We start from the raw sequence: 27,447 nt of genomic DNA, 5'->3' as shown, positions 1-27,447 counted from the left end.
ATTGATCTGCAGAAGGTGCTAAAATTGTCGTGATAACTTCCAGGAATTCATTACGCATTGTCCAACCCCCTTCCTGGGGTTCCAAATCATGCCCTAATCAAGTTTGAACTCGATATTAAACACGATTGAAATGTTGGTGACTGTTGCACTTGTTGGTGGAATTTTTGATAACTGCACAGGTTTATTCAGTTATGTAAACTTGACGTATTGTGCATAACGAAGATGATCGATATTGTCCACAGATTTTGGAGCATATAGACTGCCTACAAGATCTTAATTGTATTCTCAAATAATCTTTGAACCAGACAGTTTTCTTCTTCAAATGTTGCTGCAAATTTATCCCAATTCGGGCATTTTCCCAAATCTGTGTCATTGCTTTTCGAGTTTGAAAGCCGTGGATTATTGGAATTTCTTCCTGTTGAAATTCTCCGTGTGTTTGTGGATCTCTATTGCCTCTCGTACCAGTCGGTTATAGTATCCCTGATTGGGGGCAATTAGTTCTGTATTTTCAAACTTGATTGTGTGGTCTCCTTCACTAAATGCGTGTTCTGCCACAGCTGACTTGTCCGTTTGGCCTAGTCTGCAGTTCCTTTTATGCTCTTTTAGTCCTGTTCCCATGGATCGTTTGGTGGTTCCGATATATACCTTTCCACAAGTGCACGGTATGCGATAGACCCCTGCTACTGATAATGGGTCTCTTTTGTCTTTAGCCGACCTGAGGCTTCGTTGTATCTTCCTCGTGGGTTTGAAGACTGTTTCGATGTCGTGTTTGCCCAATAGTTTTCCAATGATGTCCGTGACCCTAGGGATAAACGGTAGATATGCGCGTGCAACCATCTGATCCTTTCTCGCTTTCTGAACAGGACAATAGGCAGGAAGATTGTTAATGTTCTAGCTTCAAGTGTAGGTACGAGTACAGGTACAAGTGCAGGTACAAATACAGATACGAATACAACTGATTACCTGACAAGACATAAGAACGCTTTTGAAGCCTAATAGGTAGTCATCGGACATCAAGTCATGATGGATAAACCTCTGAAGAAGCTAGCCACTCGCGCCAGCGAAACGTCAGGAAGAAATTCCAAAAATCCACGGCTTTCAAACTCGAAAAGCAATGAAACTGAAAACCTCAGCCGTGAAAGTCTAATCCATTTTGTCAGTTTCCCAAATGTTTTTAAAAACATTCTTCTTTTTTTGAAAAGCGCAGAAGTCGTATAACAGCGACTCAATGCTTACAGAAACAAAACGTGTTTTTTTGAACGAGGATACTTATCAAAACTTTTGGAAGAGTATATTTTCTTTTTCACATTTCCTTTACCGTACTTTTCGAAGAAAATTTCTCTTGATAAGATAGTATAGACTCAATTGAAATGATATCTATACCTTCAACTATTATAACTGCAAAAAAAAAATTATTAAATATAATGTAATGTTGATAAGAAACGAAAATTATTATAATTTAGGTATTCATCAATAATTAATAAACTCTATTTGGCGTGCTTTTGACCGGGACGACCGCCTGACCTTATAATGCTCTAACCGCGTGCTCTCCGCCCCCTATCCCGAAAACAATTCAAAGTGAAAAAAAATGGAAACAAAAGTTGTAGGCAATTTGATTTTCAACAATACTAATAATGAATACAAATAGCGAAAAACCCATAGGAAAAGAGATATTTGCAAAAATCGAAAGTCAGAGTAAAATTTCAACACCCTTTTTTTCGTTAGTGAACAACTCCGGAACTGACGTAAAAGTATTGATCCGGCAATTTTCATCGATGACTCGAAAGTAACTGACCCTTCCCACTCCATTTCACCATGATGATACAAAATTGGCTCATTACTAATTCAGCACCGCATTCACACGACCTATTCTTCTGTCCTACGCCGCCCGTAGAGATCTATTAGCATTTTACAGGTATCAACACATTTTGATTTGATTTCAACGAATTCAGTTGGGGATGAAACGAAGAAATAAGCCACTTCGCACTTGTTCTATTACCCGGTAGCTCCTCCGACAAAGATGACAAACCTGCGGCCCTTTGTCGGCATCGAGATTTTTTGATAGTACAGGAAAATTTTATACAAGTTATAGTCTGAGAGCCCGTGTATAAAAGCTGAAATTTAAATGCATGGACCCAATTGAGGTAGGCTACTATAAAGTTTGAAGCAAACTGGCTTTGATAGGTAAGAGGTGGCAAGTGTGTAAAAACCCGAAGCTGAATAGCCTGGAACTGTAATGAATTGTAACTGTACGTATGTTACAGTGCAAAAACAGAATTTTATATATGTTATTTGAGTAAATGTAAGATAATAGTTTCTCAGTAGCCAGACAGTTTTGACAGCTCTAACACCTAACCAGACAAACTTGAAAGGTAGATTAAAGCGTGGTACAATGAACAACCAATCAGATGAAAGCGAGATACTGAGTTAGGTATTTCGCTGTGCATCTTTTGTTTACTTATCATGTGTGTTATACATACAGGATGTGTTTTCCAATTCGTTTGTGTACTCTATGAAAAATGTAATCCGATTGTTAGTGAAATCTCGTATCTCATGGTTTTGATCTAACAATAAAATCCGAATAATTGTCTTATATAGATTACCCTTTAAGTTTGCTTGGCCAAGTGTCAGAACTGTCGAAACTGTCCGACTCTTGAGGAAACAAGTTATTGAAATGCTATATATCTGTTAAAAAAATATGTTAAGAAAGTTTCATTGAATAACAAAGAACCGGTATCTACGGGTTTGCTCTTTTAGTGAAAACAAGAAAGAAACATTTGAGCCTGGAATATTGTGCACATGTTCTAGATACTTATTTTTTCGTGACTTTAAAAAAGCGATGACAATTCTAAATCATTGGATTCTTGTTATCAGGTGAATCAACATAACTATTCAGTGAGACTGATAAAAGAATAAAAAGTAGGGAATATTCAACATGTATTTGGTTAAGTATTCGGGTATTTGAGTTACATTTATTTTTCACTTATTTCAACTGATCTGAACTTCTATCTGAAAAAAATATATTTTTTCGATATTCGTTTGTATAAGATGAACCTGAAATTTCCAATAATGTAACCCAAGGTATCAAAAATTTATCTATGAAAGTTTTATTTAGCGTGCGCTTCGAAAACTATTGGCATTGTATACAATAATGTACTATATTTATAATATTCATCATTAGTATGATTCAGTTGCTACAAGTGCTTTTGGTTTAAATTAGCCAATCAAAACATGGGTTGGTTTGAAAAATGATGATATTAATATCATGAAATCATTCTTTATTCAACTAAATAGATTCATTATAAAATTAACAGTTTGCAGCCAAATAATAATTGTTGAAATGAGGCGTCATACAGAGAAACTCCACGTCAGCAAGACAATACATTTAGCCTACTTTCCTACAGAGCTGAGTAGACTGAACAAACAGTGGTTTTCAGAAAACACGGAATAAAGAAAAATGTCAACGATGTTAAATATAGAACTGTTGAATAGTCTATTCTCGGATCCTCTGTGATGTGGAAGATGATATGGTCTTCATGTACCACAGGCGTGGAAGAATCTAACCTCATTCACAAGTCAATAGAAATATTCTCGGACAGTCAAGCGGCGTTGGAAGCTCTTGGCTCCTACCGAGCATCGTCTAAATTGGTAGCAAATTGCCAAAAATGACTCTCCTCGATAGGAAGACTTGACATATCTGGTATGGATTCCTGACCATACTGGCCTGGATGGCAATGAGGCTGCTGGCTGTATTGCAAACGAGGGTGCTGCAAGCAGCTTCATTGGACCAGAACCTGTCATTGTCATCGCTTCAGGCTTTGTCAAACAAATACTGAACACCTGGATGGCAAGAACATTTATAGACTTCTGGCAGAATCTTCCAGGATTGGCTCACTACCAGCCGTTTATTCACCCTTCGAAGCTTGATACCAAACATTTGTTGGACTACAGTAGGGATGAACTACGATGTCTAACAGGCCTTCTTAGAGGTCACTGTCATCTGAATCATCATATTATGCAGAGACTCGGACTGTCGGAAGACAGTGTGTGTCGCCTCTGTTTGGAAAATGATGAAACAGCAGAGCATATACTATTGTACCTATTGATATTGATAACCTACAGGTTATCAATATCAATAGGTACAATATAAGTTCAACTGATCGCTATGTGTAGATGAAAGATTTTTGGAAAAAACTGTTAGTGGGGGTTCATTTACGCAAAAGATCATATCGGATACAAATTTTGTTTTTCTGTGTTAGCTATTCTATATTTGTTATTAGTGTCAACTGTTATATGTAGATGATGTTTGTGTTGAATATTTTTGGGTTTCATTTGCTGTTTGGAAGTCGATTTCATCGTCAATGAGGATTTTATTTGTAGCACAGGTATTTTCGTAGTTGGCTACTCTGGGTATTTGCCACCAGTGTCAGTTGTCACATGTGTTGTCTTTTTTTGACCTTTATTTGCTGTTTAGTATTCTCGATATTCAATGGTACGGTTCGAACAATTAATTTGACAACTAACATAGTGACTAATGAATAAAGTAGCCAACTCAGAAAATATACATGTGCTGCGAATAAAGCCCATATTCGATATGGTCTACAGAGCCCAAAAACAACGATTTTCAGAATATCTGTTTGTGTGTCTGTCTGTGAGTCTGTAAGCTTAATCTCAGAAATGTCTTTACTCACTTTGGATGCGGTTTTCATGAATATATTGTGGTGAGTTTCACTCAACATTCACTGTTTGATTTATTTCAATTTAAAAAATCACGACAAACTTCGGTTGAAAAAAGGATATTGAAATACTGTTCAATTTGGCAAAACTTTGAGCAACAGCTAGTGGTAAGGAACTAAGGTTTAAAAAGTAAGCCTTAAACTCTTTCGTAAAGAAAAAATGTAGTTCGTCAGTAATTTTTCGCCTTTTTGAAGTTTTTACTATTAGCGATAATAGTAATTTTAGTACTCAACGTTATGAAGGTGACGTACAGGATGTTTTTTGGATGAATAAAAAAAATTTACTGGAGTTTTCTTAGCCAATAGTTTTACAATTCTTTCTTATTTTCCTGCACTAAAGGAAAGAGTCTAGACGTTTACCTCAACTAACACATGGCATTTATGCTCCGTCTTACTCCCTCCAAAATTTCTATGGGAAATAACCGATTCCTTGATGCGCGACATAGCGCTTGCGCCAGTACTTCCTGGTAGGTGGAGCTGCTGTCAGTCGTGAATTGTGAATCCACCCAAGAAGGACCAAATATCGGTGTCGGTCGTGCATGATTCTAGTGAATTTGTCCGAAAATGGTGCTATCGCTGACGATACTCTGTGCCATATCCTTATTCAGTGGGATTTTAAACGAGGCAACGGTGAGTAGTTTACGTGGCCCTGAGTCAGACAAAGAATTCGAAAGAAGTCGAAGAGACGTAACATTGATTTTTAGTATTCTCCCCTAGTTTGTATACATTCGCGTTTTACATGGTGTGGGGGCGCACCACCGAAAATGAATCATGCTTTAACAGAAGTCATTACCCTCGTACACCGTATGTTTCTTGTGAAATACGCTTTAAGAAATTCGTAAGGAACAGTTGTTGCAATATGTAGGCGTTACTGCATTTTCTGCAGTTGCCTCACACCGAAACGAGTTGTGATAAATATACAAGGTGTTGCTGAAGTTGACACGGTTGAAGAACAGACCTCTCGTCATTATTTCAAACAGTTCGCAGGGGTTCGACCCCATGGAAAATCTTAAGAGTATGGTTGTGGGTGGTTGAGAGTTGATCTAATTTTGTCTATAAATTTACGAGGTTTCATTTCAACACTGTGTAACAAAACTAAAGTCCTGCTTCTTTCCTGGGTTGAAATGAAAAATATTTGGTCTCAGTGGGTTAGAGTAATTTCAAAAATTACAACGGTTACTTCAAAATTTTCAAGGAGTACTTGAGCACGACAGAGGAGATTTTCAACTATCTTCAAAGTATTTCAAAGTTTAAAAAAATCGATAAACAAACTATGTTCCCGATTTAAAAGAGATTTCGAAAACTCTGTTTCTGACCACGAAAATATCTCAATGAGTAAAGAAATATGGTACATTTCCGAATATTTTTGGTTATATTTTTGAAAAAATATATTCTCATTATTGGATCGGTGCCAAATGAAGCCTGAAGGTCCATATTTAGCTAGTAGTAAATGTAATGAATGAATAGGTCTATCACCCAAGATTTTTTAATAAAAATTTCGTATGATATTTCTAAAGAATCAATTTCAATACATTTTTTTATTTTAACTAACATATGTAGAAATTCCTATATAACAAGTGACACGTGACATATTTTATCTAGAAAAACAATTTTGATTATTTCCCTCAATGCATAAAAACGATGAGAAAGTCTCAGTAAAAGGCTAGGCAGATTTTACAGAATTTTACAGTGCTTATATGCATTGGACCTGTAATTCACAGTAATAGATGTTCTTCACAAGCACTGTCAACCTTATTATTTCTGACTGGTAGTATAAGTTTTCGAAATGTATGGTGAGTAAGGTGAGTTTTCAACATAAATTGTTAATCTGTGACTCGGAATTTCCAATACCTTTGACGGAATTGATAGGGTGTTGAATTGTATCGTGAAATAGAGAACTCTGATGGATTCTGCCTGGCATGCAAAATACTGTTCAAGATATATAAACTTGTCAGTGTCAAAAAGTTACCTTTATAAAAAAATGGCGATAAGAATATTGTTCAGGTTTAAACGACATTGTTCTTATTCTTCTTTGTATCATGAAAACCTCCTCAGATCTAGTGCTGTTTCCCCAGTCATTTTCTTAGCAACATTCAAAAAACCATAGATTTGCACACGTTTCAAGCCATTTAATTTTATGCACTAGGTACACCTTTAACTAGTTGTGAATATAATTATATATTGCGGCAAATGAACAGACATTCGTTTATTTTAAATTGAAGATTCGGCAATCTGGCAAATTGGATTGAAGTAGATATAGGGTTACAAAATCATGGTTTTAATGTTGAATAAAAAATATTTAAGCATGATAAATAGAAAAGATATTAAACATATGAATCAACGTAAAAAGAATGATAAACTGGTTGACTATCTGTTCAAGAAAGTAACCTCTCTTACTGGTCCTTCGCAAAGAAAAAAAACATGGAATGAGAAGTCGATACATTTTGCACTGTATTTCGTGAAAATTATTTGCATTTCATTTGGGAAATGTATTTCTTGATTTCCAAATGGATATGTTTTTTTCGAAAATATCAATTTACTTTCAGAATATTCATGGTATAGAGATTTGTAGATACCAAAGTATATATATTTTCTTTAGAAACTACCGATGTTTCGAAATCATAAATAAAACATGAACATTTCCATACATATCAACTGTTTTATAATTCATAGAGTAACACTTCTAGAGAATATTGTTCTGAAGTTCAAAACAGCAGTCAATGAAGTTACCAAATTAAAAAAAATGTATACGACAAAATGTTGTAGGTAGGTACTGAGAATTTACTCTCAGTAGTGTAGTAATTTCTGTTTATAAAAGTATCCATATTCGAGACAACCACAATTCTGTTAAACTAATTACAATACATCAAAAAATGTTAAAAGATGGTGATAACTCTGTGTAATTACCTGAAACTCACTCTAAACCTACCAAAACCTTATTTGGTGCTTTCGTAAGATCCATTCTTGAATATTGTTCGGTTATATGGGACCCTTACTATAATGTAAATATCGATTTCATTGAGAATGTTCAAAAGAAATTCCTCAGGAATTGTGCTTTTCACTTTGGTATATGAGTCCAGTCAACTCTTAACCAAGTTAAATATAAAATCATTGGAAGATAGGAGAATTTCTATGAATTTGGGTTTCCTCTTCAAATTAATAAATAGTGAGATAAACTGCCCAGAACTACTTCAACTAATAACTTTTCATATTAAACAAAAAGATATGAGAAATCCTGACATTTTTCATGCTAGAGATAATTATGCTTTGAACAGTCCGATGCCTCGTATTCTGAAGCTGGGAAATCAATATCATAATAACTTAGATCTGTTTAATGTATCACTTCAGGTTTTTTAAAATCAATTGAAAAGGCTATAGCGTTTTCGAAGCTTCTATTACCTTACCATTTCCTTTGTAAGTATGAGATTTGTTACATCTTTTTTCTTGTAAGTACCAGAATTGTTTCATCTTTTAGTAATATAGTCACTAGACATAAAGATTTATTAATATTGTAATGTAGACATCAGACATGAGCATTCAAAAATACTTTGTAGTTCCTCACACTCTGTTAAATATGTTTTTGTAAATTGACTTTGTCGTTGAATAAATGAAAAAATTAATAAATATATACACAGTGATAAATCCATGTCTTCTCTTTTTTAAGTCAAATGATTCGATCTGAATCGGTTATGTGCGTTCATCAGATTTCAATAGGCTTTCACAAAATGTAGTTTTCAATAAGAATGACATGTATTACAAAGGCTGATTTTCATTCTGAATGTTGAAGCTTTTGAAAATTAAAAAAATTACTGTCACAGTATGCCAGTGAACAAAACTAAATGACGCCCATACGCCTCATTGGTGTAACCAACAAGCAAGTAATCAGAAAATATTTTGGTGATTAGCGCTCCCTCCACTGAGTGTTATTGGAAGTCGTTGGAGCATGGAACCCGGCGATCGATAATTACTTAATTAAATCAACATTAACGACACGGTCTCTGCACTTTTCCAAGGATCTGAAAGCAACTGTTTGGAGCGTTAGATTGAATATCAAATCCGGTGTTTTATATTTTGATGTTATCAGCGATGAGTGATGAGTTTTGCCTGTACATTAGACACATACATTTTTCAATAGTATCAAAAGTGAAATTGTGAGGATTCAGTTAATGTTGAACGTGAAAGAGGCTTAAAAAAACGAGACATAAAAACCGTAACACACAGCAAATTCAGTATACCACGTCCGCGCTAGAGAACTTGAATATTCAAATTATTCAAGATTGCAGAGAGTAGCAAAAACGACATAATACAAAATGATGTATTTCCGTTTTAATTGATGAAAAATGACTAATCCCCACGTTGGGCGCCGTCTGTATATTTTTCTGGCAGATCTTAAAGGTGAAGATGAAAAAGTATTCATATATGGGAACGTAATTCAATTGCTTCGGATGAATGACCTCACGATATCAAGTTGTCTGCGAAATAATAATATAACACTCAACGTTCGAGAAATATGGCCCCTTGTGAGAATGAAGTTTGTCGATGCGAGCCAAAAGCAAGCATCGTGAATCATTCGAGCGAGTAGAATACTATATTTTTTCTATGACTTATAACTGAAATATTCTTAAATGAAACTAATTTGTGAAGGACATCCCGAATGAGAGAAATACCATTAAATTTTATAACAAGAATTGGCCTAAAAAAGCTTTTAAAAATATTTTTTATTTTTTATATATATTGAATTTCAATTCATTTGGAAATTGAATAAGCGAAAATTTGAGCTCGAAAATGGACGTTAAAAACATACTTTGAAGTAGAACATTTCCAAGGCTCACTTGCGATTGAAGACAACTGAAACCCAACTGTGAAGTAATGAATCTGCTCAACTGTGATTGTCCTAAAAATAATGAGTTATGAATCTGGTCAACTGTGATTGACTCGAGAATGTAAGTAAGGCGTCATTTTGCCACTTACTCAACAAGAAACGGTCACATAATTGATGCTAGTCATAAAAACATAAGATTATACAAATATACAAAACTGTAGATAGAAAATATATTTGAACTGTCAGTTTCTTCGTTTCGATATAAGAAAGATGATGTTAGTTAATCATAGTATTGTTGTCTTATATAGTATAGTATTTTACACCAAATGGATATGAAGTTCCACATTAATACCTAATTCAAGCCTCTGAAATATGTGGACATACAAAAAACACTATTGACGAAACCGTGATTTGGCAAAATTGAAAAAAAACAATCTAGAAACAAGAAAAGTTAAGAACAAATACAGTGTATTCCAGTTAAAACAATAGGACATTTCTATTGAAACGTGATACACGCCAGTTTTGGTTTTTATGGGGACATATTTCTATGTGAAAATCAACCTCTTGTCAACCACGCTCTTCCCATATCAACCCATATATAAAAAATATCAAAAAATTAAAATACCTTTCAGTTCTGCAACGAACTGCTGTTACTGCTGAAGTTGATGATTTTTATGTCAAAATTATTCAGAAATAGTGACTGTATGAAAACGCTTGAAGAAACTATTTTATAGTGAAACATGTTTTACGTGTTTCGCTATGAAATAGCTGACACGTTGTTCTTTATATTCCATCAGTTCTACAATAACTTTTTTATATCAAATCTTTCTTTAAAGCAACTCATAATTCACACAATCGAAGTCTTTGGAGAAGTAAATACCTTATCAAAACTATTTTCCGGGTTTTTTGGCCATGATCTGCAGGTTTTTATGTCTGATGTTTCATATACTACTGCGGTAGATATTATCAAAAGCGATTGGGTAACTGACGTAATAATAGAGTTGGTGCTCGATACGATACGGTTACTTTGCGAAGTATCTTCAGCAGATATAACCGCCCTCTTCGTTCACTATTCATCATAAACTTATTTTTAGCGGGATGGTGTATTTTACGAACAAACGGATAGTATAGTCGAAGTAAACGATATTGTGCACTCTTAAAGTTGGCGGCACTTTCAAAAGCCAAAAAAACCAAAACATAGAAACGAACCGGGTGCAAACTAGTCCATGTGGAGTGTAGAATTGGCGGTTCTTATTGGATAATTTTTACTAACCCTTACTATATTATTAAGGGGCAGCTGTTGAAAGGTAGGTTGCTTGAAGTATACCGCAATGGGTAGTTCGGCAGTGGCAAACTTTTTCATAGAAAATTTCGAATAACGAGTCTCAGAGCAAGAGGCCGTGAAACCTTATTGTTGGCTGCGTTATGTTTATGACACGTTCGTGGTATGGCAAGATGATGAAGAGACATTAAAAGATTTTCTGAACTCTCTCGACCCAAAAATCCAATTCTCGTTAACAGACGCGAAAACGGTACACTGGGCCACCGAGTGTACACAAAACCAACGCACACAGACATATACCTGAACACAAACTCTAACCACTAGCCACAATAAAAGAGAGGGGTAATTCAAATGTTGGTTGAGAGAACACGATGTATCTGTGAGAGTCTACCTGAGGGACTCAATCACCTAAAAAATGCTTACAATGGGAATTGGTACAGCGAAGGCGAATTCGAGCGGCAATACAACACAGGAGAGAGAAAGCTTCAGTGACCCCTGCTAGGCTAGTTAAGGGAAAAGCTTTGCTTCCCTATGTTGAAAATGTTATAGACCGGATTGGGAGGATCTTAGAGAAACACGACGTGTTTCGAATCAGTGGTTTTAAGAACACGGAAGGGTTGTTGGATTGCGAACAGTATATCGGTTGACAAGAAGTTTCGCACTTTATTCTTATCATCCCCATTGGATGTTGCCCCTGACTCTCGAGCATCGACGCAACCGATTGCACTGCTGCAGAGACAGAATTAATTGGGATCAACAGTGGAACCTCGAACCTTGCTTTTGTTTGGGTATGTACAATGGAAGAGCAAGAGTAAGAAAGCGTCGCTGTGAAAGACGATATCCCCAGTTTGATGTGGAGAGGCATGTTTACCATACTGTTGGTTCAATGGTGTGGGATGCCATTGCATAGAATAGCAGCAGGACACCTTACTAGAGGCAACATGCCAGCTCTTCGTTACATTCACGAAGTAGTGGAGCCTCATGTTCTTCCATATCTTGAGACCATCGATAACATAATTTTTCAACAAGAAACGCTACACCGCATGTGGCTAGAGTAACTCTATACTTCATGCATCAGCATGGCATTAACCGCTTACCATGGTCACGCAGATCGCCTGATCTTTCACCGATCGAACATGTGTGGGATATCCTTGGTCGCAGACTGCTGAATTTACAACAGCCCCCACAGACTTTGGCAGACTAAGACATGAGTTAGAAGTAGGGTGGAGTGAGAAAATTTAACAGGATATAGACCACCTTATCAGGTCAATGCACAGATGTCTCCAAGAGTGTATAAGACATCAAGAATCTGCAACACACTACTGAACGTCACTAGTTTCACGACCTTCCAATTAATCTGAAAACTCACTCGTTTGTTTGCTATTATATTTTCAATATAAATGGGTGTTTACCTCTCTTTGTCACTTAGTATAAATACTTTTTCAATATTTTGACTTCCAGAGGGATCCACTACTGAAAATTATGTAGATTTGGAAAGAATTGTGGAATTGAAGGAAAAAGTTGAAATGTATTTGTTAATCAATTCGTTCTATTCGAGAGTAGATTGTATTTCGTAACAATCTCAAGTTTGAGCACTGTGAACTTCGTAACAGGAGTGAGAAACATTGACCCAAAAATATAGATTTTTTCGATGGATATACTTACGTATTTCATTCCAACATAGATTTCGACGCCGTAGAAAAAGTAGTGTTCCACTCAATAGCAAGACAATAGTTTATAGTTCAAGAATGGCAAAAAATATAGAAACTCACAATTGAAGGAAATAACTTGATATTTCAAATGTTTCTTCAGAAAATTAAACATTTCTTCTTGAAACATCCTGCATGATTGCCATGTCCAAGGGTGAGATGAAATGTAATTAAATAGTGGAACATAACGCAACGTCGAGGGCTCTTAGGAGCACGCGTTAATTTCTATCCCGGAGACCGTAAAACAAATTTCCCCCAGAGGTCCAGAGGACTTCTTCCAACAAGAAAAGCGTGTTGGGATTCGGGGACTCTAGGTGACTCCCTAGAGTAATTCGAGAGCATACACCAAGAGCAAATTGTAATTCCCTTGTCCTGGCAATAAAATCATTACAAGTTCTAATATTTTGATAACGAGAAAAAGAAGGTGAGGCAGTTTCGTGTTCAATTTTATTATTTGAATCAATAACTATGAATGGTAGTGATAAAAATCATTGTCATTTGATATTGATGCTGGCGACTCCTCAGGAGTAGCTTTGGAAAAAGGAGCCAACTGGAATATTAATTAACCGCTTTTATTGATAGTGACAAAAAAAGTTCATAAATGCATCATAAAGCTCATTTTTTTTATTCAAGATAAGATGACTGCATGGAACGGTATGGATCATACAAATTTTAGGAAAATAGAAAAGGTGTATAGCTACCAGCGGATGATTATAACATTTAAAAAATTCAGAATTTCTAATGAAAGGAAATTAGCCAAACAGAACTCGTAACAACTCAACAGGAAAACATTGTCATTTCTTATCCGGTTAACGGAAAAATAGATTTCAAACTCTTCAATAGTATCTTTGGAGAAAGGAGCCAACTGGAATATAAATTAACCGCTTTTATTGATAGATAGTAACAAAAATAGATAGTAACGAAAAGAAGGAAATAAATGCTTCAAAAAGCAAGAAGCCGAAAAACTCATTTTTTTTTATTCAAGATGAGATGAACGCATGGAACGGTTTGGATCATACACATTTTAGGAAAATAGAAAAGTAATATAGATAGCAGAGGATGATTATAATATTCGGGAAAGTCACAATTTCTAATGAAAGGAAATAAGCCAAAACAAAACTCGTAACTACTCAATAGGAAAACATTGTCATTTGTTACTGATGCTGGCGACTCCTTAGCAGTAGCTTTGGAGAAAGGAGCCAACTGGACTATAAATTAACGGCTTTTATTGATAGATAGTAACAAAAAATAGATAGTATCAAAGCAAGCTGTTTTCTAAACCGAAAAACTACTTTTTTCTATTCAAGATAAGATGAATGCATGGAACGGTTTGGATCATACAAATTTTAGGACAAAAAGAAAAGGTGTATAGCTACCAGAGGATGATTATAGTATTCAAAAAGTTCAGAATTTCTAATGAAAGGAAATAAGCGAAAACAAAACTCGTCACAACTCAATAGGAAAACAAAAACGCTACTTGTGTTTTTGCATATAGATATGATGTCGTTAATCGATTTTGGGTCACTTTTTCTCTACGAATTCAAATTGAACCAAAGCACTGCCGCTCAGCTCGAAAAATCGACCAGGCATTTGGCAATGATATTGTTCCCCTTGACGTCTGTTAAAATGAACAGTTTATTCATCAAATACCCCAGTCATGAAGGGGTACACAAGGCCAGAGCGGCATAGAGGTCATTGAACCTTTATGTCGCCACCAAAACACCTTACGTTATGAACCATTCGTCCTCCTGACGAATCTCAGTTGAAAGGAGAGGGAAAAATTTTCCAACCTGATGAGAAAATGAAGATGACTATGATAATGATAGTGTTAATGAACGCACTGTTTCACGTTGGTTTGCGAAATTTCGTTCTGGATATTTTAGCCTCGAAAATAAGCCCCAAAGTATTCGACCTACAGTATTCCAGGACGAAGATTTGCAGACCCTGGTGGAGACTGGCCCATCATAAACGGTGCGTGGGACGGCGGAAAAACTAGGTGTCACCTCCCATGCGGTTTTTGATGGTTTAAAACGTATTGGAAAGGTCAGAAAGCTCGATGAGTGGGTGTTCCACGATTTGAACGCTCGACAGAAATTGTCACATTTCGAGATATGTTCTTCTTTGCTTTTGCGCAACTTAAATGATCTTTTTTTGGATCCGATCCTGTGATGATCCTCTACGACAACAGGAAACGTTCAGGACAGTGGTTGGACACCGATGAGCCACATAGGCACTTCCCAAAGGCGAAAACCCACCAAAAAATGACATGATTACTCTGTGGTGGTCAGCGGCTGGTGTGGTTCACTATAACTTTCTACAACCGCGCCAAACCACCGCAGTAGAACCCTAGCCGACGAAACATATCGAAAATCACATCAGCAGCAGCCGGCATTGGTCAAGAGAAGATTGTGCTCCACGACAACGTTCAAAACAGTTTAAACAGTTTGATCTTCCTCTTGAAGATGATCACTTGGTGATTGAAAGGCGAGTCGAGGTGGTGTCGGGAAGAACTCCATTAATATTTTTTCATTGTGTTCAGAATTGTAATGGCTTTATCGAAATAGCTTGGTTTCAACGGAGAAGAGGAATATTACTCCATTTATTACCTACATGAAACTGAATAAAGGAAGATTGTGCATTAATCTTATATCATTCACATTTTCAATGCGGTGCTATTTGCATTATATACCTCTACGCCTACAAAAAAAGCTATTTACATGATTTCGTTGCCAGAAGATTGTCGACGTAAGAAACTTCATTATATGTGAAAGGGGGATTTCGTAAAGTGTTCGGGTGGTATTTCTCATCCTACTCTCACAAGAACTTCGTAGTAATCACTGAGATGAAATTGGGTAGAAATGAAACCAGCATTTGAGCACTTTTGCTTTTTTGTGCCATTTTTTCTAGAAATACTGGGAGAAAATATAATTTCGTATACCTTTTTTATAAATAGTATTTCATTTAATCTCTGAAATGCCATACATGGAATGAAAATCACTTATACCGAGGTTTATGTCATGTACTATGAGATTCAGAATTACTTCAATGTGATTATATAGGAGTAAACATAACTAGCAACTACTTGATGTTTGCTGACGATCTGAAAACCTTTGGAACAATAACCACACGAGAAGATTGCAAACAACTTCAATGCGACATCTCGTGTGACATAGAAAAACTCGGTGTACCTCAAACAACCCACTATTAAGTATGCAAAAATGCATACACTCTAAAAATCCATTACATTTACTACGCATCGAACTCCAGAAAAACTCTAGGATCAATAGAAAATAAATAATGAATCGAAGAGATTTTTTGTATTAAAGTGTATAATTTTTAAAATTCTTGCAAAGCGCTTTCGACTTTCGTCATCATCAGTGCTCACCTGAAAGTAAGTGATCTAATTGAAAAGGAAGTTTAGTGAGAATTGAAGTGGTAACATTTTTAAGGTTAAGAAATTTGGAAAAATTGTTTGAGATTATTTACTTGTCAGGCAACAGAAAGTATCAAATCAAGTACATTGCACATTTGTAATATTTGACTTATATGAAACAAAATAAGCTTATAGCCAAGAAAATACATTTTTGGATTGAGGCCATGTGGTTCAGTCAAAGTATCATATGAAGAAGGACAACTTGAGACAGAATGTGTCAAGTGTCATGTTGAAATAATGGTACCAACTTGAGGAGTGATCCATTATGGATTTGATTGAATATGTAGAGGAAAAATATTAGTAAAATGTGATTAATTAATAATTCATAATCCTTTTATGAAGGGGAAGGAAATCTCTGTTTAAGTTTACTTGAGTATTCAAACAATGATCATTACTGGAAAGTTCTTTATAAATCTCCAACTCTCCAAACAAGTCAAGTCTAAGGAAATTTTTATTATCTATTTTATGTAATATTTTGGAATTTCTATTGGGACTAAAGTTGTGATTGTGAAATTTTAAGTGGTGACCCAAAGCAGATTTGTCGGTTTTTTTAAATGTTCATTAATACGAGTAAAAAGAGGTCTACAGGTTCTACCAATGTAAGATGACAGCAATCTGTTTTAAAGTCAACAATGGTTATCAACCATCCATTATTAACAAATTAATTAGTAAATTTAAACTCAGATCAGATAGAAGGTTGGCCTTCAACTCTACCACCTTGGTTAATTCACCTTCTGTGAAATATTTTTCCTTACCTTATATTGATCAAAATATGTGTACTGTTATTTACAAATTTATAGAAAATACCATACTTGGTACAAAAATTTCCTTTGAATCTCAAAACAACTTGAGTAACTTTTTTGTAAATTCTAAAGACAAAATCAACAAATTACACAGAAGTGGAATCTACAAGCTTGACTGTTCTGATTGTTCGGCATCTTACATTGGTAGAACCTGTAGACCTCTTTTTACTCGTATTAATGAACATTAAAAAAAAACGACAAATCTTCTTTTGGCCACCACTTAAAATTTCACAATCACAACTTTAGTCCCAATAGAAATTACAAAATATTACATAAAATAGATAGTGAAAATTTCCTTAGACTTGACTTGTTTGGAGAGTTGGAGATTTCTAAAGAACTTTCCAATGATGATCATTGTTTGAATACTCAAGTAAACCTAAACAGAGATTTCCTTACCCTTCATAAAAGGATTATGAATTATTAATTAATCACATTTTTCTAATACAATCTATTCAATATTTTTCTTCTACATATTCAATCAAATCCATAATGGATCACTCCTTTGATACTTTGACTGAACCACATGGCCTCAATCCAAAAATGTATTTTCTTGGCTATAAGCCTATTTTGTTTTATATAAGTCAACTATTACAAATGTGCAATGTACTTAATTTGATACTTTCTATTGCCTGACAAGTAAGTAATCTCAAACAATTTTTCCAAATTTCTTAACCTTAAAAATTTCACAACTTCAATTCTCACTAAACTTCCTTTTCAATTAGATCACTTACTTTCAGGTGAGCACTGATGATGACGAAAGTCGAAAGCGCTTTGCAAGAATTTTAAAAATTATACACTTCAATACAAAAAACCTCTTCGATTCATTAATTCAAATAAGTGTATTCAGCTTTTCCAAATCTTTTTAAAAAATGAATATGCTGAATTGAATGCTGGTAATAAAATGTAATTGCAAGTTATAATTAAATCTCAGGTCTATTCTACTATCACTATTCCAGTTATTAGTATTTGATTCAAGCATATCACATTCATTTCCATTTGAAATAATTGTAATACCTCCCATAATCACTTCATGAAGTCACTCAGATACAACTCTTAGTTTTTTTCATTCACGAGCACGAGCCCCTCGGAGGGGTGCGTACTACGAGATAATTTGAAGTTAAAATTGCCATGTTACCCTTATTAGGTGTTACTTTTTTTGTGTGGATTGGGATTTATTAACACTAAAACAGTTTTTTAAACTTTTCTGTGTCATCAGCATTCAAGGAAATCAGCAGGTTGTATTCGTTGTGTAGGTAAGTTTTTAGTATGATTCACTTTTTTATCAGAAGCATAAAATATCTACGTCAAAAGGTAACCTTCATAAGGAGGTGTCACTCAATTCACCTAAACCCCATCCCCCGAAAAAATCTCCTCGTAATAAACAAATTATTCTTACTTTTTTACGAAATCAAATGGACACGTATTAGCAGGTTGTCATAAAAAGCAACAATTTATTTTTTTTATGAAAGTTCTGAACGTAAATTGTGCCTTAAAAACAAATTGATTTATTTTAAAAAGAGTTGAAGTCAATAAAAATACCTTTAAATCTTCAAATTATCTCGAAAACTAATCGTTACAAAAATTTTTTTTAACAGAGATATGAAGGTATTAGAAAGACTTTTAAAACAAGGTGCCACTTGACCTACTTTCCCTATCTAAATAAGGGTCGACGGACGCACCTCTCCGAGGGGGTGCGTACTACAAAAAATCTGATTAGCCTGAAAGGTGTCCCCATCTACTTAGAAATCGGCGTGTCCGAGCTTTTTTCAAAAATCTTAATTTTTATATTCAAAAACGGCTCTGTTAAGTTTTCGTTGTTACACACTGTATATGCTGCATGCGTCTCCTCATTTTACACACATACAAATAAATTGTCCTAGGATTCAGATCGGGTTTGCTTTCAACCATGCATCCACTTCCATAAAGATGTGTGCTGTCAAAAAATGTTATGCTGTTTCTTTGAAATTCCTAGTTTTTTGAGTAGTCCTTCTGTAATAATTTTTTGCTTCATATGATTGCATGGCCACCATTTCATCTTGAAATGTGCTCTGCTATATCCTATCTATTATGTATTTGTTTTTTATGCATTCGCGATATTCGTTTTATCGTACAATCTTTTGTCATAGAAAAAAAAGGTATTCTTCAAACACAATTTTGTTTTTACGTTGATATTCTCAGTGTGAGAAAATATCTCAACGTATTAGTAGCTTTGAAACCTATTAGTCTCATCTGAACAAAGAAGGTTACCTCTGCAACAGAAATTGATATCAAGGAAGATCATTGAAACCAAAAATCATTGAAAAATAAATCAAGCAATTTTCTGAATCACATGTTACTGCAATATGGTATAATATCTGCGGAAAAATAAATTAGAGTTTACAACAGAACATTCTAAATATTCGGAAACTCCACCTCCCGATAACGCCATCACGTGCTATTCAAAAACAAATATCGTAAAACTATATCCGAAAGCATTGTATATAAGTTCGCGAGTGTAGAATAAACGAATAAAATGGGGAGCTGCTGATTTATGGGGCGGCTGATAACACGTTCAATGGCCGCAGCTCCACCAGCATTTATCAGCGTTAGCAGCTTGCAGGCGGGTGTGAAATAACACAAATGCGTTTTGTGATGTTTGAGAGCTATAGAACCAGCGTCATTAAAGAAAATCAATAGTCTGCCGGAGTATATTAAGAGAATTTCAGGGATAATCAACTAGCGGAAGAGTAATTTCGAAAGGAAACCTGTCTAAAGGCGGTAAGTATATTTCTGCTGAGACCGGAGAAGAAAGGAATGGGAAGAGTTTTTTTTTGACACGAAGGGAAAATTGAGAACTGAACTTCATTTATTTAGTAGGACATGTCCTATTATAAAAATAAAAAAGAGGTAAACAAACACGTTTCTAGACTAATAGATATCCAGGGTGTTAATTTAAATTCAACAGACGATTCTTTAGGTAATTTTGAGACGAAATGTTCATATAAACATGGGTCCGCAAATCATTCGTTCTCAAGATACAGGGTGTTGAAATAAAAAAAAAGTTATTCATAAATATCTTAAATATCCTTTACCTAACTTTGTTGTAATTTGGCAATGGTATTCATAACATTAGGGAGCTAATTTAGCCCGAACGTGATTCAATTTATCAAGTCCAGTGGCGTCTCGGACGAGATTTGAACGAATATTTTCGACTTAAAAATGTACGCCACTGACTTTTGTGTACTTTTTATTATTTTTCTGGATTGAGCAATGAGAAATACAACTTTTTTGTCTCTTGAATTTTTTTCGTATCTTGCTTAGTTTTTGAGAAAAAAAAAGGTTCGACCTAATTGCATATCCCTGGACTTCACAAGGAATAATATGATTAAATGTTTCTTTTTGAAATTATCATTTTCACAATTTTTCATTACTGATTATGTAACAATAACAACAAATATTAAATAACATTAACATCTAGACTAACGAATTGTACTAAATTAAGTGTTGGAAATGGCCTGCTCCTTCGGCTTCAATACAACCGTCTAGCCGCCGCTTTATTGAATTTCGCATTTTCGCAAAAAGTCTTACAGGCAAATCTCTGGGCAATGGAGCTTGCACACGTTGCATGTGAAGGGCTGGGCTCTTAAAATCTGCCACACTGTGACATGGGTGACTGTGACTGGTATGAGGATTTACTTCAATCACATTTAAAACATCTTTTTCAATTTGAACTGTTCGTATCGTTGCAGGCCTCCCAATGACAACCGTCGATCTTTCAAAGCTGCCTGTTTCAGAAAGTCGTGCATGGAGACGTACAAAAGTTATTCTATTAGGCACTACACGCTGAGGAAATATTTCATGGTAAACGCGTCTTGCAGCATTCGAATTTCCGTGAGCCATTCCATAACAGAAATGTATATCTGCCATTTCACTGTTAGTAAATTGAACCATGTTTCACAAAAATTTTTCGATAAATAACCACTCAACCCACTTTTTATAACAATTAAACAATGAAAAGCTTATAAAGTTGACAACAACTGTCAAGTTGTTTATTAAATGCTGCAATCGTTTTTCAAGGCAACCCTTGATTATTATTTATGGTATTTTCAGAAGAGTGACACAGACGTTGACACAGATACAAACACGTGTCTGTGTCAACGTCTGTGTACGTATTTATACTTTATGTCGAAATTATTCACTCCACCCTTCAATTCAATTTCGAAATTGATTTTCTTCAACATTTTGACCGAATTTCCGCCAACTTGCCAAAATTAATTGCAAAGAGTCCTATATTGATATGCAAAAAGTCGTCAAATCAAGATCCAATTTAAAACTAAAAAAAAGTCGTATATTACTGTAATTATCTTATTTATTGATTTAATGTTTTGAAAGTTACATTATACCTTAGTTACTAGGGAAACAGCAGACAGAAATATAATAATGGAATCATTCTAATAAATCATACGGAAATAATCAGTTTTTATGGTCCCCTGTAAAGTAATTAACTTTTACATACGACATTTTGCACTAACAGTTACGATATGTGAACTCTACCTATACCCAGTTGGAATATTCAAAAATCCTCTCTAGGTGTGCATCTAGAACCTTAGAAGCACGTATATACCAAATGTTAGCTTCCTAGGATTTACTAGTACGGAGAAACAGAGATGAATGAGTGTTGAGTGAGTGACTTTTAGAAAAACAGTATATATACTGTTTTCTTTAAAAGGATTCGATATGAGCAATAATGCAGCAGACAATGTGGCTCCTTGTCGTTACCATCTATATGCACTTTCGAATCACAGTGGGACTACTTACAACGAGCATATTGCAGACACCCTTATAGTGACACGTGGAATGAATACAACGATTCACACGTGTCCCCAATTTCATCTAAATCGCTTTTGAGTGAGGAGACATATGTCCTCTTTTATGAACAGGAGGGAACAAAGCAGCACTTTTGAGGTGTTTCTTTCCTTCTCCCTTTTAATAAGCTAAACTCTGTTAATTGATTTTTATTTCATGATTCTTTTGATAATAAACATGTACACTGTTTTTCTAAATGAATAGAGAATCCAACGTTAATCGGCTTGAGTTCTTAGTGCACCGTTATTCGTGATCTGAATTATTTAGTTCAGTTCAACTTATGCTCAATTTATGAGACACTGTGCTAAACAAGTAATTAAATAAATTTCCATATACTCTTCTCGAATAATATCAGTTTAGCCTTTGATATGTTTCCATGAAATTCAGAAAATCGTGGAAACATTATCCATATACACACACCTCTGCATTTTCAAAAAAAAAAACAATTCAAAGAACGTGTTGAATCTGGTTCGACGTTCATTTATTGAAGAAACAAACTGGCTTATTGAATTGAATAAGATACCTAGACAAATGCTAAAATCAATCACCCATGACTGATTAATCAGTTCATCAGTAAATAAAACAATGATGATAATAATAGTAGCGGTGAATTGGCGCAGTTTTAGTGTATCCGATTGAACTCACGATCGGAGAGTTATCAACATAAATCAGGCTGAATTTGACCGATGTCATCGGTTATGTTGGCTTTGAGAACCGCTGTGTTATGTGGCTTATTCCCATACACCTGCGACTTAAGGAAACCCCACCCGAAAAAGTCTTAACGGGGTCGAATCACACGATCTGGTTGCCAGTTCATATTACCTCCACATGAGATGACCATGTTCTCAAATCGTTCTTGCAGAATAATCCATGGGTCATGAGCTGTATGGCACGTAGCGCCATCCTGTTGAAACCACATGTCTGCACGTCTCCTGGAAACTCTCACAGACAGTGGCAATGTTTTCTGAAGAAATTGTGTTTCGTCGACGAACAGTTGTTGGTCGATCGTTTACTGAATCAACTTTATCAACAACATTGCGAATAGTCCTCTCGGAAGGACGATTATGACGACCGTAAAATGGGATAAGCGCGCGGTACGTTGCCAGAACAGAACAGCCATTTTGATAAAACAATTTCACTATTTGCAGGTGTTGTTGAATGCTATAGCCGTCCATGGTGATTTGGCAAAACAACATGAATAAATGACAACTGATTTGAAAGAATTAGCTTGAACAAGATGGCCGTTATCATTTGTCATAGTCGGAAGTCCCCGTTGAAAGATCCTATATAAATATACCCATATACACACATCGGAAAAGTCTAGGGATATTTTTATAACATACTAAATATCATAAAAATAAATGTATGAGGTCGTTTAATTTCGATTAAATTGGTACACTCGACCACCCTGTAGATTTCTATGGGTTGAACAAAGCCTGCAAAAACGGTAACTTATCTTTTATCAAGTTTTTTACAAACTGTAGGTTTTCGGCTAAAATGAATAACTGAAAGTGTCGAGTTTGTACATTCTATGCAGTTCTTGCTCAGCAATTGAACTGGAAATATTGTGCTTTAACATGGAACGCCATCACTTACCATTGGCTGAGATGAATAGAGCTGTAGGGCTTCTCCAAGGTGGCATGCGACAAAATGATGTAGCTCTTCGTTTGGGGGTCTCCCAAAGTGTTATCAGTCGATTGTGGCGGCGTTTCCGTGAAACTGGCAGTCCAGCCGAACAACATCCAGGGCGAGGACGCGCTACAACTGCAGTTCAAGACCGATTTTTGGTCTTAACCGCAAGAAGACAACCGACAATCACAGCACCTGAGTTGGTTAACGTGTTGCAGCAGACGCACCAGGTAACCATTGGTCGTGATATTGTCAGAAATCGACTGCATGAAGCAGATCTCCACAACAGAAGGCCACTTAGATGTCCACCTTTGTCGAAAGGCAATCGCGGTAGAAGATTAGAGTGGTGTCAAGAACATCTAAACTGGGATGCAAATGATTGGGCCACAGTTTTGTTTACAGACGAATCCAGATTTGGTTTTCATCCAGATTCTAGTCGAGTAAGACTTTGGAGACGACCTGGAAATAATGAACGTTTGAGACACGTCCAGGAAGTCCACACATACAGAGGTGGTACAGTAATGCTATGGGGCGGAATCATGATCGGCGGCAGAACCGATCTCGTTTTTCCAAATCGCTCCCTCACAGCTCGACAGTACCTCGACACTATTCTTCTACCTATCGTCCGTCCGTTTGCTGGTGCTGTTGATGAAAACTTCCACCTAATGCACGATAATGCTCGTCCACATGTCTCGCGTCTAGTGACTGACTGGCTCACCAACGAAGGAGTTGATGTATTGCCATGGCCAGCACAATCACCGGACCTGAATCCCATCGAGCATGTGTGGGACATGCTTCAACGAAGAATTACTCCGCATATGGGAAACATTCAAACAACGTTTCAATTGAGAGAGCTTTTAATCGCTGAATGGGCAAATGTACCTCAACAAGACATTGACAATCTCATTTTGTCGATGCACGATAGATGTAGGGCCGTAATAAACCAGCGTGGAGGCCATACTTTGTACTGATTCCAATTTTTTTTGTATTATGATTTTTTTTGGGGTGTCAAAGAAGAGCCATATTTTTTTTTAGTTTTGCTTATATGCGCACTCAGTATTTTTGACCATTTAATAAATTTTGTTGTAAGTTACATTCGTTTAATAATCACCCGTCAACTTTTTTCCCTAAAGCGATCTAAAAAAAATTATTGCCTTTTTTGAAAATATCCCTAGACTTTTCCGATGTGTGTATTTTATAATAACTATATCTTTCTAGCCTCCAACAACAAATTTTCCGAAACTCTTTTCCAAAGTAGTTTCTAATTGCATAAGCAATGTATTTCAGCGGAGATAAATACAACCCTAATGCATTTAGAGTTCTTCTGTATCGCTTTTAATTCCTGAAATACCGAGTAAGCAATTCTATTTTGGTTACATAATTTTTTCCAGTAAACCCTTTGCATTTTCATGAGGTGAATGCTATTCATTGCGGTACTCAATAAAACAGGGAAATTCAATGAATTAATTTCCTTTTTAGGGGCCTTAAACTTTTCAATTAAAATATTGCATTTTTAATATGCTACATTAGGATTGATGGATTATCAGTGAACGGACTATACATATTCTTTGAACAGAACTGTTCAATCGATATACAGGGTGACTAATTACTGGAAAGGAGTACTATATTTAATTGAAATTAATTAAGGATATTATCGATACCAAGAGCTAGCGATTTTTTTTCAATAACATGACTTTATTATACAATTAAATTTGTAGGTCGTTTCTGTGACTTTTCCTTTTTTTAAAAATGTTATTAACCAAGCTACAATTTCAAAATTCTCTCATGAAAGTATATCTTGGGCCTTCAAAAACCTAAATGATAGTTCGTGGTCAAGCATTATCAGATGATATTGAAGAAAATTACAGACTAGAAGAAAATCAAATTAGAAAAACAAATGTATCTTCATATCTTTGGAAACTGCCTAGAATGAAACACGGTTGGTATTATCAAATTTTTTCACTGAAATTTAACTTCAAATTTGTGTCAATCCTGATATGATTAAATTATTGCAAATGATTTTATCATAATATTGATTGAATCAGAATTTTTCGTAGCTCTTATAGCTTGCTGGATAAAATAGCATATTTTGTTCACAAATAAGCAAGAATTTCTCAAAAGATTTACACAATACCTTGATTCAATAAAATTCATTTCAATTACTATCACATTATCATCAGGAATGTTCATGTTTTTCATTTTCATAGATTTACTTTAGATAAATGTCATTTTTGATTGATACGTGGCCCAGTTTTATGTTCTGAAGGATTAAAAAAAATGTATGACCTCATCTCTGAAAATATATAAGATGTTCGAAACATTATTGTGAAATTTGTTTTTCTCAAAAAATATTTATCAATCCATCAATTTCTGTTTTGTCCCTCTTCAAATGTCCCTCTTCAGATATTATACAAGCATTTTTTCTTATCTTCGGAACAGTTCTGATATACACTTTTTGGTATGACCTTGAACTCTATCAGCGATTCAGTTTTTATCACTTCAATCGTTGCATAACGCCGTACTTTCATGGTTCTCTGGAACAGATGGCCAGCCAAATCTGTCGAATACGGTGGCTGAGGCATGATTACGGTGTTGTTTCTGGCCGAACAAACAATAACGAGTGAGTAGGTGCATTATTGAGAGGCGAAAACCATGAACTATTTTTCCACAACACTGGACGTTTTCCTCGTATTGCTTCTCGCAAGCGGCGCATAACTTCAAGATAATACTCCTTAATAACCGTTCGACCATGTGTCAAGAACTCTTGATGCACTACGCCATGATAATCGAAGAAAACAATCGGCAAACCTTGCCATTTGATCGAACTTGGCGTGCCTTTTTTCAGTCTTCGTTTTCCAGGGCTCTTCCATTGAGACGATCGGACTTTGGTTTCGATGTCATGACCATATACCAGTCACCAGTTATGACCTTTTCAACCAAATCTGAATCGCCGAAAATTTCCGAAAAAATAGCATAGCATGAGCCAAACGATATGTCGACATCCTCTGTAACTTCTCAAATAGCGATTCTCCATAGCAATTTTCTTCGCTTGATAACTTGAAGCTTTGTTACACTACATATTTATGTTGTTACGTAGACCTTATTTTAGACAGATATTTTTTCATCATTTCTCTCCAAGATTTCCCAAAATTATCTCTTTATGAAAAAACCTTCGAAGTAGCTTGTCACCGGTTAAAACAGTGAATTTGCTATTGGAGAGAATTGAAGTATTTCCACCATAAAAGGATTGCATACATAACGTAATTTGATTCATACATGATCAATTCGCATTTTTTATTCAAAAGTGAGTACACTTTCACAGATAAATAAGTCAGAGAATTCCTATATAATACTTTCAAACAATTCATTTCTGTCAGAATAGATTCTTTATCAGGAATTAGTAACACTGTGAATATCTGCGGCCTTGTTCTAAATTACAATTATGATTTCCATATAGATTGTACAAATATTATTCTGGAGGGCTTTCAAAACTCCACCTTCAGCTCTCTGGATTGCAGAAGGTGCATTCCTGATACCAAATGGCATTCAGCAGTTTTCGAAGTGTATTATTTTTTTTTATACTCGAAACCGTCTTTGTAGTTTCAACTGATTTAAATATGATGGTAAGCATAAGTGAAATCCCGAGTTATACCAGTATTTTTAGAGAATTTATTAAAAAAGGTATTTGGATAACAATCGCCAATATTTTTTTGTATATTTAGAAATAATTCATCTATCCAGCACTTTTATCTTCCTGAAATATCAAATCATATCCAAACCTAAGGTTACCTAACGTATCAGTTTTGTGTGAAGTTCAGAGAGGTTGTGCACCTCATTTAAATAATAATGTTCATGTCAATAACGTAAGAAGCACTGCCTTCTCGATTAAGTGTGCACTGAAATGTACCATATATTCGTAAGTACAGTCTATACGAGGTCACTCCGAACAGGTGAATAAAATACTAATCTAGCGGGTCTGATCAATTTACTAGTTTATACATTATACATTATAAAACCTCCACATGAAAATAATGTATACATTTCCTCTCACTCAGAGTATGCAATTTGTATCCAGTAGAACGAATGATATGCATGGACACAGAAGCAAAACATAATGGTAAAAAAATGTCGGGTCCACTATGAACGCATCTGTTTACATTTTCTAAGGAATTGTCAGTGCCGACTGAC

General features: G+C 35.3%; 1 protein-coding gene across 1 annotated transcript in view; it reads left to right on the top strand.

Moving 5' to 3' along the window:
* Positions 1-5,204: 5,204 nt before the first annotated feature.
* The window catches only part of LOC111505651 (amyloid-beta-like protein), a 135,851-nt gene continuing 113,608 nt past the window's right edge, over positions 5,205-27,447 (top strand). Inside the window, 1 exon segment of the mRNA XM_074181702.1 lies at positions 5,205-5,366. Coding sequence (XP_074037803.1) covers positions 5,301-5,366 — 66 coding nt within the window. The 5' untranslated portion in view covers positions 5,205-5,300.

Source organism: Leptinotarsa decemlineata, unplaced genomic scaffold, assembly GCF_025532065.1.
Source record: "Leptinotarsa decemlineata unplaced genomic scaffold, Ldec_3_MD MMD2_tig00026314_RagTag_RagTag, whole genome shotgun sequence".
In the NCBI taxonomy this organism is placed as follows: domain Eukaryota; kingdom Metazoa; phylum Arthropoda; class Insecta; order Coleoptera; family Chrysomelidae; genus Leptinotarsa; species Leptinotarsa decemlineata.
This window is presented reverse-complemented; position numbering and strand designations above follow the sequence as displayed.